We start from the raw sequence: 20,471 nt of genomic DNA, 5'->3' as shown, positions 1-20,471 counted from the left end.
CTCAGTAACCCACCAGGTCTTCTTCAGATGGATCTAATAAACTGCTCACTAAGAGAAAGCAGTCTCAGTAACCCACCAGGTCTTCTTCAGATGGATCTAATAAACTGCTCACTAAGAGAAAGCAGTCTCAGTAACCCACCAGGTCTTCTTCAGATGGATCTAATAAACTGCTCACTAAGAGAAAGCAGTCTCAGTAACCCACCAGGTCTTCTTCAGATGGATCTAATAAACTGCTCACTAAGAGAAAGCAGTCTCAGTAACCCACCAGGTCTTCTTCAGATGGATCTAATAAACTGCTCACTAAGAGAAAGCAGTCTCAGTAACCCACCAGGTCTTCTTCAGATGGATCTAATAAACTGCTCACTAAGAGAAAGCAGTCTCAGTAACCCACCAGGTCTTCTTCAGATGGATCTAATAAACTGCTCACTGACTTTTCACTCCCCTTTCTGTTTTCCTCATCTAGACATTGCACTAATAGGTACTGGCCCAATTCATAACTAGAAAAACATTTTTAAACCTAGTGGATTATATTTATTGCTCTGCTTTTTTTCTCATCTGTCTCTACCAAAAATATAGGCTATGTTCTTCTCACTACCCACCCAGTGCCCTCTTCTCAGGAACTATCCGCAGTTGGCTATTAGCTGAGACTCTTTCAAGACAATGAATTAGGAATACACTACCACCCATTAAGTTCAGATTATTTCACATAAGTCACTTTGTTTTTAAGCAATCAACTAATATACCACTATTAACCTGGAAAAATTAGATTACTCACCTGAACAAAGGCCACAGTGACGACAATAAGTATTGCCTAAAAAACAAACAGCCTTTTAAATCAGACATTAACAAGAAATAACTTTTCGTCACAATGTGTTTCTCTGGCTGTGCAGCCCAGGAGATCGGATTTTTGCACTAGCTAGTGAAAGAAGAAAGCAATTTGCCTGAGGGTCTGAGGGAGAAGAATATGAACTTAAATGGCTAACCATCCCCATGACAGCTTCCAAAACTTTCTGAATCCACCCAAGTCCTCCCAAATTAAGGACTATCTTTTAGTTATGTGGATAACATTTGCTATAACAGACATAATAATTACTTGTTTAACCTTAGTTCCTACATACTAATTTACGAAAAGAATTTAAAAATCTGATAAGTTAACACATAGCTTTTTCCAGAAAAAAAATTTTTTTTAAAATTGGTCATTTTTTCCCAGTGGTGATTTGTAAAACAAATGATAGGCAAGAGCTCTCTATTGCTGAGTTAACCGTAATCCTACTTTTTCATAGAAAGCTATAATCCAATTAATGTTTTGTTAGGTAAAAGCAGCATAATATGAGAATTTTTTTAATAAACTATGAGAGGAAAAAAAAATCAAGCCTCAGACCAAAAAATAAAAATTGGCAAAGGAAGAAGTATTCACTATTATTGTACAATACAAAACTGTATCAATGAACTTTTCATAATCTGCCACATTAAACTTTATTATCTACCTATATTTTTTCAACTGAATCCATTGATCTTTTTCCCTAATGAAATTTGATAATCTCAGATATCAATCATTTGGAAAATACTGGTTCACCTAATTATTTAAATATAGATGCTGGCGTAATTTCTAAATTTAATAATTGTTAAAATTGCTACTAATATCATTAAAGTTTTAAATACTTGGAAGCTATCAAAAGTTCATGGTGAAAAATGGTATTTATGTCCTGGCAGTACCGAAGCATGCATGGGCAGCCTGTATATGGCGGTTTCCTGGTCTAAGTTCTAAGTATTTATGTCCTGGCAGTACCGAAGCATGCATGGGCAGCCTGTATATGGCGGTTTCCTGGTCTAAGTCAATGAGGATGAATAACCAGGTGTCTTGCTCATCGAAAATCCCAAGTTCATGGTAATGCATAAAAATTTGCAGTAACTTTAATTATTACTTCAAAGTTCTTATCACTAGTAACATTATTCTTTTAAGGAAAAGGATCGTTTATCTCACAGCTGCCCTTCCTTAGGACAGGTACTGCATTTCAATCTATTCGCGCTACCCATTCATCACAGATGTATAGACTCAGGGGAAAATTTTTATATATTTCGTTTTACTCCTCTATCAAAAACATTCCAGACATTTGAGGAAGGGCTTCCTTCACTGTGTTGCCCATGATACCCTAAGACTTGTTATCCCCCGCCTCTGCCTCCCAAGTAGCACAGCGGTGTTAGTAGTGTGTACTCCCACACCCGGCTACTGTACTTGTCTAAAGAGGACTAAAGAAAACAATGACTACTGATACAGCTTAAGGCCATTTCCAATTGTGCTAAAGCTCTAACAGTTTCATACACCGTAACATTTGCCATTAAGACAAAAAGCCTATAGTAACAAGAACGTGTTATTAAAATAGCTTTGACATCACATATTCCTTGAGCAATTACTGTTAGTCAAAATATTTTCAACTGAAAAGCATGAGGAATTTTGATTTAACTAGAAAATTATAAACTATTTCTCATCTGTGAGACTGAGGGCACAAGCCTGTAATCACAGCTACCTGGGAAGCTAACACAACAGCACAGCTGAGCCCAGGAGGGCAAGATCAGCCTGAGAAACACAAGAAGACCTCCATCTCAAACCAGAACTAAAGAAAATTAATAAAAAAGTGGATTTGATTATTTTTTAATCTGATTCATTTTGATTCACATTAATTTCCAAAGTAAAGCCAAATCCAACTCACAGAATTAACTAACAGATTAGAATTTTAAGAATAGAGGAGTGTACTTACCACAGTGATGCTGACAGCATCATCAAACTGATGCATTAAAATACTGATGACTGCAGAAGCCAGGAGCAGCATAATGAGGGGGTTTTTAAACTGGAGGTGAAAAACAAACAATTCAACACTCTCAGATGAAGGACAATCCCACTCTACCTCAGTAAAAGCTTTTTTTTATAAAGGACATCATTACAAAATTACAAGAGTCTATATGTGGTTTATTTTCAAGCAACAAAAAAGTAGAGATCATGCTTAAAAGCTATGTAACAGTTCCTTTCAGAAAAAGAAAATTAAATATCAATATTTACAATAAAGAATTTGCTAAACTGAGTAGTGGTGGCACATGCCTTTAATCCCAGCACTTGGAAGGCAAAGGCAGGCAGATCTATGAGTTAAAAATCAGCCAAGTTTCAGAGCCAAGGAACACAGAAAAATCCTCTACAAAACAAGTTTCAGAACAATCAGGGCTATACAGAAAAATCCTATCTCCAAACATAACAACAAAATTGTTAATTCTTTATAGTATGTATGTACCTGCAGCAGTATATTAATTTTTGGCTCTTTTATGCTTTTATGTAGTTCAGGCTAGCTTCAAATAGATGATCTTCTTGCCTAAGTCTTCCAGTATTGGAATGATAGGAATCCATTACCAAACCTGGCTTACAGTACTGTATTAATGTCACAAAGACAGGGGCCTGCCTGAATTTCTGAGACTAAAAATGAAGGCTTTTAACCTAAGTACTGAGACTAAAAACTGATAGAAAATAAAACTATAGCTAACATACAGTGTATGGCTGAATAAAAGTAACTGGCTGTGGTTCCAGCTGTGTCACCTGTGTGCTAAATAATTTTTTAGAAAGATTTATTTATTTATTATGTATACAGGATTCTGCCCACCAGAAGAGGGCACCAGATCTCATTATAGATGGTTGTGAGCCATCATGTGGTGGCCAGGAACTGAACTCAGGACCTCTGGAAGAGCAGCCAGTACTCTTAACCTATGAGCCATCTCTCCAATTCCAACTTAAATAATTTTAAGTGCCATAATCTTCTAATAGACCCTAAAATGAAGGAATCTGTCATAACTAAGAATGAGACTAATGCTGTAGGAAGTCTAGTGGTGACCCGCCTACTGGGGCGTGGCCTCTCATACTATATATGCTGATGCAGTGCCTGTGTCCGGCCTCTTTTCCGGCCTCTCTGTTCGGGTTGTGGTTTTCAGTTTCTGATCTTCGTTCCAGCAATGGACTCTGATTTGTGAGTTTACCCCAAATAAATAACCATCTATTTCTCAATTCTGAGCTAGTGTGGAATTTCTGTTAAGCATCCTTCTTCAGACTAAAGCATTGGGTAAACCACAGAACTCTCTTTAATGTGAAGTGCTAACCATCACACCTTGGTGGAGACCCTTTTACCAGCCCTAAGAAAAGCTCTGCCATGGTTCTAATTAAGTATGTCACTTCACAGGAGTACCAGACAGATGTTTACAGAACAACAAACTCAGTATTCTCCTAAAGAAGAACCACCCAATATTGAATGACTAACAGATGATAGATGTTAACTGTTATTTATACTTAACTATATCTCTGGCACTGTCTAATTCTTACAGGAATCCTAAGAGTCAGGTACTCTGGCTAGAATAACAGGATCAAGAAAGAAAACAATTCAATTACATTGCCAGTCAAGCGCAATAGGTCCAGATGAACTACAGTAGGATTTCCTTAGAGTAGGGTGCAAATATGAAGCTACAGCTACGAACGGGAAGGCACCACAGTCAGTTAGTTATTCAGTTCTTTACACAACCATGTGTACAAAGCTTATGGCATTAGCTGACACTGTCTTTTAAACAAGTTAAACCCAAACTTTCTAATACCTTCACGAAGTATTTCTTTGTTTAGCACACCAAACTTTTAACTAGTTAAAACCAGCCACAGAATCATCCAGCTTTTTACATTAATGCAACTGTTACCAAATTTTTAAAAGCTATAGTAAGTCTTTGCTAAAAATTAAAATAAAGGTAATTATGAACGACCATAATCTACTGTAAGCTTACTATTTCCTGAGGTCATAACCAATGGAGGCAAATAGAAATCACAGACTTGATAAGAAAGGTATAACTTATACCCTGGCAGTTAGGATTTAATTATGTATTTAATACTTTTCCAAGACAGCATTCTCCTATCACTATGAAGCCTAAGCTCAGCATTCACAAAGAGGCCACTGTCTAGTGTTGCTTATAAGGAAATTTTGAACATTGGTACGGAAAATGCTGCCCTGTGAGTAATTTTGCCTAAAATCAAATGAAAAAAATCATCCTGTGGGCTAATGCTCTTATACCCTGTAAAGATTTGTCACTCATAATGGTTTAATAAAATGCTGATTGGCCAGTAGCCAGGCAGGAAGTATAGGCAGAGCAACCAGACTAGGAGAATTCTGGGAAGAATAAAGGCAGAGACAGTCACCAGCCAGACACAGAGGAAGCAAGATGAGAATGCCTCAATGACAAAAGGTACCAAGCCATGTGGTTGAACATAGATAAAAATTATGGGTTAATGTAAAATGTAAGAGCTAGTTGGTAATAAGCCTGAGCAATAGGCCAAACAGTTTATAATTAATATAAGTCTCTGTGTGTCTATTTGGGACTGGACGGCTGTGGAACCGGGTGTCTACAGATTCAGAACTAAGACTACAGAAATTCCAACTTAACATGCAAATTTTTAGGGGAAGACATTACAAAAATATTATTTCCTTTCTCTGTATTCAGGGAATTCACAACCATAAAAGTCAATGTAAATTATACCACAGAGATAGAGAGGGAGTATCTTACCTGAGAAATATACTTCTTCCATAGTGGTTCATCTTCACTAATATCAAACTCATTCCAGCCATGGAAGGCTCGCCTATGACTAACTTCAGATTTGTTTAAGCCATTCTGAAGATCAGCCTATTAAATTTTACATTAAAAGTTATTTAAAATGTTGGCATAGAGCAAACAAACACAAAAAAAACACAGTATATTATTCCATTAAAAGAAGCTTTTTAAAAATGTATATAAACATTCTGCCTGTTTTGTATATCACATTCTTGCATTGCCTGCAGAGGCTAGAAGAGGACACTGGATTCCCTGAACTAGAGTCACAGACATCAGAGTCACTGAGTGGGTACTGTTTGCTAACTGAACCTGGGTCCTTGGCAAGAACAGGAAGCGAGTGGCCTTAACCACTGAGCCATCTCTCCAGCCCCTAATAATTACAGAAAGTGTACTAGAGGTTTTGCATGGGACTTGCAGCCGTAATACTCAGACATGGTTAACTATAAAGAATTATCATTTGTTGGAGGACAACCTGAGATATACAGTGAGTTCTAGACCACCAGTCTGAGCTACAGGGTATGATCTTGCTGGTCCCATTTGTCAAAATACATACTTAAAACCAATGTAGGGTGAACCTACTTTTATTTTGGTAAGTGGGTATATCAAACTGCTTCTTAAATACTTATTTATATCCACGAACTGGTGCTGTGTTCAGACTTGATCTTCTCTTTACCACAAATGGCAGTAAATGAAGACCTTCACAGCTAGTCAAGGTTCTGAGAATAAGTGACTTCTGAGAGCTTAGCATTAAAGAGAACACCCAAAAACATCCTTTCATGGAAGCCAAACGAGTAGAGGAGGGCCCAGAAACACCATCTTACAGGTATGGCATACCTACTATCTTGGGCCATGGCACTCATGAAGTCACAGCAGCTATAGCTGCCTGCATAGGCCCTATGCAACACTGAGTCAGTAAATCTGCAGTCACAAACTAGGGTAGGGGTTCATGGAGCCCCATTCTACCTGGGGGACCTGACAGCAGTCAGGAGTTGACAGAGAAGTCATTGTCATCAGTGATATAGCCACTGGTGAGTTATCCTTGCTCTTATACAGCACCACACTCAGGCCCACCCAACTAGTCCTAGCTAACCCATGGGGCCACAAAGGGAAACAAAAGGCACAGGAAGTGGAATGGGGACCTGGTGGAAGAAGGCCAGGGCTGGTGAGTAGAGAGGGTAAAGGATGAGTGTAACCAGAATATATTATACCCATGAATGAAATTATCAAAGATTAACTTTTTAAAAGTACACTGATATTTATATAAATAATAGCTCAATAAGCAACAAGATGGTGTTTTCTTTTTCTATGAAAAAAGGAATAATAAAAGTAAGCCGTAATTCATATGAACTTTAATTAGATTTTAATTATTTTTTTCTAAAATTTGTGTCTCCAAAAGAATATTAGTGGGTTACATGTACTTATCACTGAGATTTATATTTTTGCTCCTATATTATATCAGAATGAAAATTTTGGTGTCTTAAATTAATCAAAATAATAAAGTTAACATGAACTTTTTCATGTCTTGGGACATGTCTTATAGTTATTATCATAATTTTAACAATCATAAAAAATGAAATTACAACATCCCAGAAATGGCTAATTTCCCTGGTCAGAAAGTTGGCAGGAGTTCAGTAATAAAGCTTTCTAAAACTTAAATTTACTTAAAAAGTGGTTTTAAAGCTAAGTATAAATATACCAAAATAAAACTTGCTAAAAATGGATACCAGTGTCTTTGGAAGAACAATTAAAATGGGTGAATGAAAAATATTCTTTTCTTCATGTTACTAGACAGTACTTTTTAAAACTAGGAAGAGACTGAAATTATATAATTAACACTTATTTGCAAAGCTGCACCTGTACTTAGCTTTCACTTTACCTTAGAAAAATCTACTTAAATTAAAAAAAGGAAAATCCTGGTGGGCATGGTGGCGCAAACCTTTAATCCCACCACTGAGGAGGTAGAGATAGGCAGATCTCTGTAAATTCTAGGCCAGTATGGTCTACAAAGAGAGTTCCAGGACAGCCAGGGCTGTTACACAGAGAAACTCTGCCCTGGGAAACAAACAAGCAAAAAAATTCTAACACCATTTCTATTACTAATTAAATTACTTTCCCAACCCAACTGATAGAGAGTGCACACAGACGCTGGCCATACTACTCATCTTGAGCTGTACTGCCCAGCAACCACACAGCCATTACTCCAGCCACACTTCCTGTCCTGTCGCAATTTACCTGGGGCTATTATGCTAGACAGCACAAACCAGTATTTCTATCACTAAAGACGCAATAGGTCAGCACTGACCTAAGCTAGATGGCTGCTTTACACTTCCCACCTCCTCCTCACCAACCACTTACTTGGAGAATGCCTGCAACCTCACTGACTGGTAATTCACTTGCTTTCTTTGATGTCAATACAGGAATCATTGTTTCATTTTCACCATTTGGTATTTTTTGAAAACGTGCAACCTAGGAATAAAAACAAAAATTACTTGAATATACTAAACAACTAGAATGTAGTATAGAATAATAAATGAAAATCCTAATATTCACAGCAACTTACTTTCCACTTAGGAATGTATACTCAGATTAATAATGAGTATCTAAAGCAATTCGATACTAACATTTTTTGAAGGCAAACTTTAAAATTATTAACACAAAGTATCATCCAAAATCTTCACATTATATTTTTTAAAGATGCTAATTCTCCAGCGACATAAGATTAAAAAAATAAAACAAATGCTTTTCCTGTCAGATTCTGATGATTATGCACAATTATAACCCTATAAACTCATTATATTTAATTTGGAGAACAAGAACTGCTAAGTTTTCTCCATATTGATTGCTCCCGTGCTCTCACTTCTCTTCCTGGGACACCTGGCTACCCTTCCATACACCTCAACAGCATGCAAGACTTCAAAAGTCATTCTCAAACCAGGAGGAAACTGAGCCGCTCCACAGACGAGACAAGCAGAGGCAGCTGGCTGGGTAGGAACACACAGAATAAGAGGCAGCAATGATGCTAGCTATTTCATACAATTTTATAAACAAATACCCAAGTGTTTAATCACAGTTCTGAGCTCAGTCCTCAGAACCCACAGAAAAGCTGGGTGAAGCAGTGCACACTTACAATCCAAGAACCAGGAAGGTGGAATGGTGGATTCCTTGAGCCATCCATCCTAATCTAACCGGTGAGTTCCAGGTCAGTGAGACACCCTGTATCAAATCCAAAGTAAACTGTATCCAAGGCTGGCCTCTGTCCTCCAAACGTCATGCACCCACACACAAGAACAGACAAAAAGACAACACATGAACTACCCAATTATTAATGCACTCATTCATGCACCCACACACAAGAACAGACACACAAAGACAACACATGAACTACCCAATTATTAATGCACTCATTCACTTCTATCATTAGCTTGTGAACGTCAATACCGAAGTTAATTATCAAAATAAGCTAAATGTACAGTGATGTTCCAATTAAACTGTAGTTTCTATCATCAAGCTGCTGGCTGGATGCAGAGCTCTGTGGTAGAGTGTATGCTGCATGCCTAACATGCTTAAGACTCTGGGTTAGGACCCCAGCATGAAAAAAACAAAGGTATTGAAAACTGCTAACTCTGACACTCAATACACAGGATAAGAGCCTTATTCAAAAATTTCACGTCATCTTTTGGCAAATGGTTCCTATAAAGGGTCTCCATTTGAGGACACTTTATATAAAACCCTTCAAGGGCATTCCACTGCCCCAAAGAGCTGAAAAATCTCAAGAAGACAGACTTCACTTACTAGAGGTGAGACAGTCAGGGGTGTAATGACAACGCTCTAAGCACATCCAGGGCTGTTTTAAGACATTCTCCAACTGCAACCACATCTACTGTCTCAAGTGTGTTCACAAGTGAAGGAGAACTAAACAACCAGAAAGCAAAACATCCGAGCCCTGCCCCAATGCTGGATGGAATTTATTCGTTTACTGCCCTCACCCCAGTGAGTACTCAGTGAGGCAGAAAGCAACAGATGCTTATCTGGAAACAAGGAGACAATGACAAGGGATGAGGGACCCCATGAAGGAACGGAGCCTGCCCATTTGGAGGGAACATTCTCCAGAAGCCTGCTTACCCTAACTACTGAACAGAGGCACCACAGAACATAAAACAGAGGCCGTCCCAAAGAATGAGAGCGAGCAGCAGCCCCACTGATGCCCAGGAAGAGCCGTCATCCTGAGCACACAGGGGCTCACACTGTTGCGCAGGTAGAGAAAAGTTTCTTAAGAATAAGACCTGTGTTAGGAAGAACTGAAAGCGCTTTATGCTTCTGTTTTACAACAACACACTAAGACATGGGTCTCAGACAGCAGCGAGCTGGCCTCTGGTGATCTGCCTGTTTCTCTCTTGGGCAAGGCAATCAAATTTCAGGTGCAGTCACAACCATTTCTACTCGGGCCCCCATCTCCTCCTCCAGGAAAATGCTGTTTTCTCCTCTATTTAAAAAAATTTCAAAAATAAATCTTAAAGACAGTATCCTACAAGCCGATATTTACTGCCAATGTAATCTTGCTCCATCTGTTTCAATGTGATTCACTTTCCACACTCACTCTGAGGACCCAGGTACAAAAGTAGATGTGCTGACCCTCCTAAGGACCAAGAAAGGGGTGATTAGGCAGAACCCCTGATCTGGAAAGTAGGCGGCCTTTAAGGAGTACAGACATAAGGCTCTGGTAAAAACCTGTGTTTTTAGGTCTACCATACACACCTGGTTAGTGGTTTCTGTTTCTTTATTTCATTGACACAGACATACTGAGTAATCAGCCTCAGGTCCAAGTGTATTTGGGCATTTACTAGGTTTTATAAGATAAACTGGGAAAGAATAGGGGCATAAAATAGAGTTGGATGTTGATCCTCATGGTACACAAATTGTTTTGTGAGTCTGAACATTCAACCAGTTGCTTATCCATGCACAGATGCCTATTCTTAACATTCCTGGGAAGTCCTGGTTTCAGCCTAGTCTAAGAAGATTTTGTACAGGGAGGAATGGAAATAGGGTCTCTCTACTAGGCTAGCTTGATCTCAAGAGATCCTCCTGCCTCTGCCTCCAAAGTGCTAGGATTAAAAGTGTGCGACACTCCAACCCACAAGAAGCAGAAATTAAAAGATAAAGTAGTATACTAGTGTATTAGCAATGCTAACTTTGTACACATACAGAAAGGACAGGACTATCCCATATATGAACACAAACTGAGTTCAGGACACACAGTTTAATGCATTATGATCTTCCCGTCAGTCCGGGAACTTTCTGGATACCTGTGTCTGTATTTGAGAAATTATATTTTCAGTTTGTTCTTCTGAACATCTGCTTTACTTCACCTCCAAAATTTTGTAGATAGACAAATGTTAATCAAAATTCCATTCTAACGTATTTACTACACTGGAGTAAGCGGTTTGCAGTAACAGATCATGCTTTCCCACTAAAAGGAAGAAGATAGTAGCCTTCAAGTTGTTAGGATTAGGAACTGGATTTCCAGGAGAGAGAGGAGAGACATATCTGTGTCAGAGATTCTACAGGGCTGACAAAGTAGAATTACAATTTCCATAACTGCAGAAAGATGGACTATTGCAGAGACAGGCCCAAGTTATATTGAGCTACTATTAGCGTTCTTAATAGCTATTTACCGCCCATCTCTGGCTCCGACTTAACACTTTAAGACTACCAGGGAAATCCTTTTAGAATGAATAGACAAGGCACTAATTTCCACCAACCCAAAGACTAAGACTATTATCAAACAGACCTAACAGGATAGACTGATAATGTAGATACGAGATGGTACAGTACAAATTAAGACCACAATAAGACACCACTCTGAAATACTAGACTCCACTAGGTCCACTACAATAGTTACAGTCAAAGGACAAGAAAAAGATTACAATGCTGGTGAAGCGCAGATACAGTGGCCTCCTACTCTGGTGTGGCTGTTCAATGTGTATCTATTACAGGAACTAGCTGCTGCACGTTAGTCTCATGTTATTAAGCAATCATCTGATCTTTCTTAGTTAAATGAAATGTTATTTTTAAAAAACTGAATGACTTAGGGCTTAATTTTGAGAATTACAAAACATGAAAAGATCGCGTTCAAGCCAGGCAGTGGTGGCATGTGCCTTTAATCCCAGCATTCAGAAGGCAGAGGCAGGCAGATCTCTTAGTCCAAGGCCAACCTCGCCTACAAAGTGAATTCCAGGATAGCCAAGGCTACGTGGAGAAACTGTCTTGAAAAACCAGGAAAAAAAAAAAGATCAAGTTCAGCTGAAGGTAAACGTATCTTAAGAGCTACTGTGACTAGCGCAGCCTGTTTAAAGAAGTCCACTGTCTATGGTCTCAACTGTCAAATATGCTTATCTCCTACTCAGTCTTAAACTTACCCTAATGGCTGGAAGGTAGCTCAGTGAGGGAGCCTGCCCTGCAGCTGAGACTGGTTTTAATCTCCAGTGGGGTGTGGGGAAGGCACCTGAGCTTCAATTTAAATTCCCTCCTCAGAGTTTTCACTTTCTGAACTACTACATTTTGGACCACTAACTCAAGCAACAAGCAAGCCTTTTACAAACAAAAGCCCACAGATACAAACACTCCTTCCACATCTATATCCTACAGGGCATATTAATTCAAGAGATTAAAATATTTAGAGTGTGTAAATAATTAAATGTTAGTCTTATATGCATTAGACTCCTTCAGAGTTCCACTGAAGCCAGATTTTCATTTTACAAAGAGTCCAAGATTTTAATATTTATTTTTAATAGTAAGCACTGCTACACAGTTTCTAATCTCACCCATATCAGAACTACACAGAAGCTACTGTGCCCCTAAAATTCACATTGAAGTCCCCAGCCCTTAAAGTGATGGAATTTAGAGAGTCCTTTAGGAAGTTAAATAGGTTCTGAGAACAATGTCTCCAAGGTAGGTTTACTACCAGACACATGAGAGCAGCAGAGGAAACCTTCTCCTGGAACTCCACTATGTAGAACCTCCTGACAGGGCTCCTCAACTCCAGAACCTAGAGAAATAAATGCTGTTTAAGCCTATGAGGTCTGCCATGCTCTACTGCATCAACAGAAATGAGCTAAGATGCAGGCTTTTTTATGCTTTTTATAAACATAACCATGCATCCACCATCTCCAGAGAGCATAAATCATTAGGTCTTAAGTGGAGCCAAAACATATTTAGTTTTAAAAATTCCCCTTGCTGAGTCTAACATGCAGCCAAAGTTAATAATCACTGACTTCAGAGGGCAGAAAACACAGTTCCATTTTAAGAATGTGCAGAAGGTATATTATATAGACAGAAGAAAAAAGCAAGATGACCGCAGGTCCAAATAAGAAATGAAGTTCACAGTGATCTCCAGAAACCAAGCAGACTTGCTCAATTTAAAAACCAAGTGCTTCACCAGCTGGGGATACAGGTTAATTAGCAGGACGCCCCATCCACCCCTACCCCACCCCACACCCACCCTACTTCAATCTCTAGAACTACATGCGGTGCATTCTTGTAATCCCAGTACTCCTGAGTTGGAAGTAAGAAAGTTTGAGGACAGCCTAGGCTACATGAGATCCTGTCTTTAAAAAAAAAAAAATGCATGTTGATTAAAGCCCAAAGTCAAGGACACTAAATAATTCAATCTAGAACAGAGCTTACATACATGAACACAATCCTGGTAGAATTTGTACTTTTGCTACCTACATGTAAGCAATATATACAAAAAGGTTCACACATTATCATTAAAATTAGTAAAATTCTTGGTCCCCAAAATATCCTAACAATTTCCAAGCCCCACCCCCACAAATTCCTTTCACTGATGTTCTGGTTGAGGAAGCAGTCACACCAGCCCACACTGTACCACAGAGATAACAGCTTGGAGTAACAAGTATCAAACCAAACACCTTTAGAGCTTAAGACAGGACAACACTGAAGGCTCCCCTAATTTCAAATGCAGGGGCTTGGGCGTTAACAAAAGTTAAATTTAAGCAAGGAGTTTTATAACTTTAAAAGAGGAAGGAATGGGAATCCTTTGGTTCATTGTCCTCACTGTTTACTAGTAAGCAACAGCAAGATTTATAAAGCAAGAATTTACTGTACTAACTGCTCGGCACTTCTGCACCAGCAGGTCTGAGTGAGACCCAGAAGATGCATCTTTAATAAGGTCTAAGTAGTAGGGATGCTTCTGGTCCAGGGACTATACCTGAGAACCACCACTACAGTCAAGGTCAGACCTCATCAACTCCAATTCATAATTCCATGTCTGTTTTCCCAGCTGTGTGACCAGGAACACTTGTTTATCTTCTGAGTTCCTTCCCTCAGTGAAAAACTAGGAAAAATAGTTATTTTGATTTCAAGAAGAATAAAAGTCAAGCTGTTTATTTAAGGTGTATATCAGAGTATAATGAGAAGTATTCAAATTATGAACACTAGTACATATGGTCGTCCCATTCTAGATCTTCAGAAGGGTCTAACCATGTTTTTGACATCTTGGTATCTTTTGAAAAGTTTGTTTGTTTTTCCATCCAGGCTGCAGTTTCCCCTTCCTCCTCTCTTCCCTGCCACTTCCCCTTTGCAGGGGGGGGAGTAGTAAGGAGGGAGTTGGGGCAAGGTGGGGGCGAGATGGGGGTTGGGGGCTCTCCCCTCTCGTCTCCTCCTCCATTTCTATTCAGAAAAGGGCAAGCCTCCCATGGATACCAACAAAACAAGGCATATCTATCAAGCTGCAGCAAGACTAAGCACCTCCCCCTAGGAGAGGTAACTCAATAGGAGGAATAGGGTCCCAAAAGGCAGCAAAATAGTCAAAGACAGCCCTTCCCTCCTCCCAAGCTATAAACTGTCACATATGTGCAGAGGGCCTAGACCAGTCCCATGCAGGCTTCCTGGTTGTTGATTCAGTCTCTGTGAGCTCCTATGAACCCAGATTAGTAGATTCTGTGGGGTTTGTAGTGTCCTTGACCCCTATGGCTCCTACAATCCTTCCTCCCTTTCTTCAGCAGGATTCCCTAAACTAGTCTAATATCTGGCTGTTTCCATCAGTTGCTGGATGAAGCCTCTCTGATGACAACTGGGCTAGGCGCCAATCTGGGAGTACGACATAATATCGTTAGGCATCATTACCTTGACATTTTTTTTCTCCGTTTGGTTCTCTGGGTCATCCAGCTTCTAGGTCCTGGCCCTCAAGGCTGTGTCAGTGGTGGGAACACTCTCGTGGTATGAGTCTAAGGCTTGACTAATCACTGGCTGACCATTTCCACAATCTCTGTGCCACCCTTATCCCAGCACATCCCATAGTTAGGACAGACTGTAGATGGAAGGTTGTGTGGGGGCATTTCAGGGTGAGGTAGAAAACTCTCAGCAATCTACAAGGATGACCCCAGCTAAGACTCCAAGCAATATGGGATACTAGACTGAACCAGCCATCTCCTGTGACCAGGCAAGACTTCCAGTGGAGGGACTGGGACACCAACCCAGCCACACAACCTCGAAAAGTTCTTAGAACATCAAAACTACTAATGGGGAATGGGGGGAATCAGCAGGCTTTTCTTCTTAATAGGCAATTATGCAACAAACTTTGAAAGGAAATATTATATTATCCTGAAATTGACCTGCACCTTTTAGATGATCTTCCACTGAAAGCAAAAAAGATGAAAACTGATCTGAAAAATACCCTCCATCATCTGTGAATTACAGATATTTTCTAAAGAAACAGGCAAAGCTATGAATTCCACTGAAAGGGCCAAGATTAAGGTTTTTAGCCCCCAAACATTATTTTATTGGCAAATGCAGCTGTGTAAACAGAAGGTAAATTCTCATCTGATTGAGGTCTTCAAGGACTACACTCTAGCAAAGGACTGGCAGTGGTCAGCAGGTACCAGTATGGCAAAGTCCCCTTAGATGGGAATCTCTCTTCAGCCTACCAAGGAGGACATGACAAAGGCAATGTGGATACACTTTATGAAATAATGCATAAGTGTCTAGAGACTGGTAATACCAAAATATTCAGGAATATGCACAAATGCTTCTATAATATTCAAGCTGACAGATGGCCTGCCAACTAACTGTACTTGCCAAAATTACCAACATAAAATTCTGTCTTAGAGTCTAAAGGGCAGGATGGAATGTGTTGAATCTCAAACTAGATCTAGATCAATGCTTCCTAACTTTGGCTGTGCATTAAAAATCAGAAGGGAAGCTGTTGTTATTTTTCTTTTCTATGATCAGAAATCCAGACAACCTGGATCAGAATCCATATGCCATCCTGAGGATGAGTGGGCTCCAGAAATGGGTCCTTCTTTATTCTCTCCAATTTACAAGAAGTCCAGGAGCCAGAAGAACAGACTAAATTTTCCAAACAACGAGTTCAGCAAAGTACAAGCTGTGGAAAATCCTACAGAATAGCGTGTTATCCACAGATAAACTGTGAGGAAAAGGAGAAACAGTTTCAAACTTTATTAAAAAAAAATATGTCAACCAAAGGAGTTAGAGGTAAGGGACTCAAACCTCAATCCAGACTTTGAAAGAATACCTTAAGTCCTTTTATCTTGCAGACCTTCACTTTTCTGTTTAAAACAAGATTAATTTTATAGAACAGTCCCATTTATATATCATGATTTGGATTTTTCCCCACTGATTCAAGTAATACATTCTGAAGGGAAGGAAATACCGGTGAAGAACTGGTATATCCTTTTCAGCATATACTAACGGGCACAAGATGCTTTCTCTGGAATAAACTGTGTCCCTTTGCCCCTCCAAAATTTTTATACTGAAACCTTAACTTCCAGTGTGACGGTTGACGGTTACTTCAATGTCACTGTATTAGAAATGGGGCCATTACAGAGATAACGGTGGCTCTACAAAAAGAGAAAGCAGAAGAATGAGCATACAGAAGACAACGCCAGGGAAGACAGCAAGAAGGTAGTTGTCTTCGGCAAAGAGAGGCCTCACCAGAAGCTAGTGCTGTAACTGTACAACTTTAGACTTCTAGCCTTAAACATGCAGGAAAGTAATTTTTGTTTAAGCACACAGCAGCTCAGGCATACTAATACAATGTGATTGTCCTATTTACAGCAATGTGGATTTTGATTACTTTACTAAAATGGCTTACTTATAAGGTTGGGTTTCTTTGGCTATCAAATTACTGTTTGGGGATTTATAATTAATGTATCTCATGCACTTAGTTACCATGAGAGTATGTAAATATCAGGCATTTTATCATACTTTGCTGAATAGATATTTCTTTCCAGTAGTACTATTATAAATTGCTTTGTTTATACAAATTACATGGACTCTTCAGGTTTCTTTCCTATTTCAATGTGTGGCTTTAAACACATGGATAGCCCCATTTTTATGTCACAGACCTTCTATTATTCTATGAATTACATTACATCACACAATCACTCAACTGCTCCCAATTGTGGCTCACAGAAAGCACTGAATAAACCGGTTTATAAGGCCTTCTGACCTGTGCTCACCAATTTTTAAGTACTTCCTTATTTTCTAGTGCAAGATGTTCCAAGATTACCTTTGTATTTTCTTAGCTACAGCACTGGAATTAACCATTTCTCAAACAAGCTTTGCTTCCTTTTACTGAAAAGTAATATTCATAAGTGTTATGGATTCTAGGGCATCACAACAGTGTTAAGGAATTTTATTTACACGTATGCGTGTGCGCATACAACCAGAAACACCCATCTTTGCTAATCCTGAGTGCATGAAAACATAACTTACTTCTAACTGTAAAAACTACTCACAAAGAGAAGTGCTGTATCCCCCCCACCCCCCGCCTCCATGTTTCCCATCTCTCTTCCATTCAGGAAACTTTCTTCAGCATGAGATGCATGTTTTATGGTTCGTTGTTTCCAATTGTTGAAAAAACTATGGTTATTTGCAAACTCGCAGTAGTAAGAATAAGGAAGCTTTCTGAATAGCTGAGTGATGTTGGATATCCACTATTTAGTAAAAGGAAGGTACCTGCATTCAGAGTTACCCTAAATCAAAGAAGAGGAAATAAGAAACCATATACTTTATCTGTGCAGAAGGAAACAGAGGAAGGATGTGTTAGAAACAGATTGGTGGTAAAGAGATGGAAAGAATGGCTCTCCTTGAATGTGACCCTTATAAAATGCAGCTTAATGTGCTGTATTACCTCTAAATAGACCAAAAATTTCCACATATACCCTTGAATTAAAGTCCCTACTAGTATACTTTAAAGTTAAGCTTGAACTTTTTTTCTTGAACAAAGCAGTAAGAATTCAACTATACATACATTCTATTGTCAGAGTTCAACCACCTAATACCAAAACTTAAGGGATGTAGCAAAAGTAGTACTAAGAGGGAGGTTGATGGCAATAAACACATTTAAAAGAAGAAAAAGTCTCAAACAGCCTTACTTTATACTTCGAGAAAAAAAAAGTTGAGAATATAGCTTGACTAGTGAATAGTTGTCCAGTGTACGCAATACCCCCAACTTGAAGCAGGAAAACCACATTCAAGGTCATCCCTAACTACACAGAAAGTTAAAGGCCAGCCTGGGTAACAGAAGACCTTGTGTAAGAGAACAACAAGAACTCCAAGGACAAGGAAAAGAGGAGAGGAGAAGAGAAGGAAGGTAAAGGGAAGAAGAGGAGGGGGAGGGGAGGAAAAGGAGAGCCAAAGTAGGCACAAAGATTAGAACAGAAACAAATGAAATCAAAATGGGCGGAATCAACTAAAAGTTGGCTTTTTAAAATGATAAAACTGACACACCCTTTACTAGACTAACAGAAAAAGACTGAAAGTCAGAAATAAAAAGAAGACCCATTATAACACTGGAGACACAAAGACAATAACTCATAGAGTACCACTATCAACAACAGTCCACTCATAAATTGAATAACCCAGAAGAAATGGGTAAAATGAAATAGAGCAGGGCCCAAAAATAAGTCCGTGCATATGCTGTAATTGAATTTTCAACAGGGGTTCTAAGAATATACAACAGGAATGGTGTTAGGAAAACTGCTAACCCGCAGTGCAAATAACAAACCCACTCCTCATCTCCCACCGTCCAGATACTACAGAAATGGAGTCCCAGTCTAAATTTATGATCTGAAACTGTAAAAATCTTACAAGAAAACAGGGAAAACTTGGTGTCATTGGTCTTAACAATTCATGCACTTAACATCAAAATCAAAAACAACAAAAATAAGCAAGTGAAACTTTACCAAACTAAAAAGCAAAATCTAGAAGCAGAGAAAGGAAAATATTAGTATTAAAAAGAGCCTATGGTACAGGAGAAAACATTTGCACACTGTGAATATGAAATAGGTTAGTCTATAAAGTACATAAAGAATTCTTACTCACTGAGCGGGTACAAAACAGTTACTCCATTAGAAAATAAGCATATAAACAAATATTTCTTCAAAGAATATATATGAATGGCCAATAAGCACATCAATATACTCAATACCATTAATAGTGAGGGAATAGCATCAAAACCACAGTGAGATATCTCACACCTATGAAGATTACTACAATAATGAAATACAACCCAAGTGTCAGTGAGCCCTTGAACAATGTTGGCTTTATAGTTTAAATATGAAATTCTGCTACAAGTTCATATGTTGACTGGTTGGTCCCCAACTCTCCTGGTCCCCCAAGTGCTCCAGAAACAACATTTTTTTGAGTCTTGATTAGCAAAAATTAAAATCAGATCTCAAATACATTAGTATTCCAGTGTTCTTCACAGCACTATTCATAAGGTAACAGAGACAGGTGTGTGAACACCCTAAATATCCATCAACAAATTGATAGATAGAATATGGTATATGCATACCACATTGGAAAAAATAAATTCTGCAAAATATCAGAACACAAACCCTAAGGCTGCTTATATAAGCAAAATAAGATAGATGCAAGGAGAGAAACACTTCAGGGTTCTGTTTACATATGAGTAGAATTCATAGACTTATAGAATGGAGTGGTGGATGGGGGGGTGTTATTAATAGCATAAAGTTTCAGCCTCAAGGAAATCAAATCAAAAACAGTGTCCATAATCAACAAATGGATGCTTAATATCTGATAATAAAGTGCACCGTATGTTGTTGTGTTCTTACCATGTGCTGGGTAGTTTTTTGTCAATTTGACACAATGAAGGGGAATTTAAGAAAGAGAACTCAATTGAGAAAACATCCCAGGTAGGACTGGCCTATAGGCAGGTCTGTGGGGCATCCTCTTGATAAAGATGTGGGAGGGCCCAGTCCACTGTGGGAGGTGCCAACCCTGGAAAGGTGATCCCGTATTTAAAAAAAAAAAAAAAAAAAAAACAGGCCAACAGGAGCCAGCCAGGAAGCAATGCTTCTCCCTGGTCTTGGCATCCAGGTTGCCCTCTTCAGTTTCCTGCCCTGCCTTTCCTCGATGATGGGCTGAGTAAAGTGCAAGCCAAAGAAATCCTTTCCTCCAGGAGCTGGTTTCTGTCAGTGTTTAGCACAATAGAAAACAAAACATTACCACAAGAGAACATTTTAAGCAAAATTTACATAAGCAAAATTACACCTCTTGATGCCAAGTTTTGGGCAGCTTTATGAACTCTCACAGTAAAATAAAAGAGCTACATTTCAATTCCCAGCAGAGAGGGCACTGAAAGCAAGTGGTGGCGTACCCTTTAATCCCAGCACTCGGGAGGCAGAGGCAGGCGGATCTCTGTGAGTTCGAGACCAGCCTGGTCTACAAGGGCTAGTTCCAGGACAGGCTCCAAAACCACAGAGAAACCCTGTCTCGAAAAATCAAAAAAAAAAAAAAAAAAAAAAAGATTCTGAAACAGACTCTGGTATTCATCCCAACTACTG

At 39.0% G+C, this 20,471-nt stretch overlaps 1 protein-coding gene across 6 annotated transcripts in view; it reads right to left on the bottom strand.

Moving 5' to 3' along the window:
- Atp2c1 (ATPase secretory pathway Ca2+ transporting 1) overlaps positions 1-20,471 on the bottom strand; it is a 119,046-nt gene that overhangs the window by 56,740 nt on the left and 41,835 nt on the right. For 5 of the 6 annotated variants that reach the window (XM_075964793.1, XM_075964799.1, XM_075964795.1 and 2 more), the window contains 4 exons: positions 7,978-8,088; positions 5,578-5,694; positions 2,760-2,849; positions 776-811 (listed from right to left, as the gene is read on the bottom strand). In XM_075964793.1, coding sequence (XP_075820908.1) covers positions 776-811; positions 2,760-2,849; positions 5,578-5,694; positions 7,978-8,088 — 354 coding nt within the window. Of the gene's footprint in view, positions 1-775; positions 812-2,759; positions 2,850-5,577; positions 5,695-7,977; positions 8,089-8,749; positions 8,836-20,471 lie in introns of all 6 variants that reach the window. The other variant, XM_075964794.1, reaches the window with a different exon arrangement.

The sequence above is a fragment of the Microtus pennsylvanicus genome, chromosome 3 (assembly GCF_037038515.1).
Source record: "Microtus pennsylvanicus isolate mMicPen1 chromosome 3, mMicPen1.hap1, whole genome shotgun sequence".
Taxonomy (NCBI): domain Eukaryota; kingdom Metazoa; phylum Chordata; class Mammalia; order Rodentia; family Cricetidae; genus Microtus; species Microtus pennsylvanicus.
Note: the sequence above shows the minus strand (reverse complement) of the source record. Positions and strands in the feature narration are given on the sequence as shown.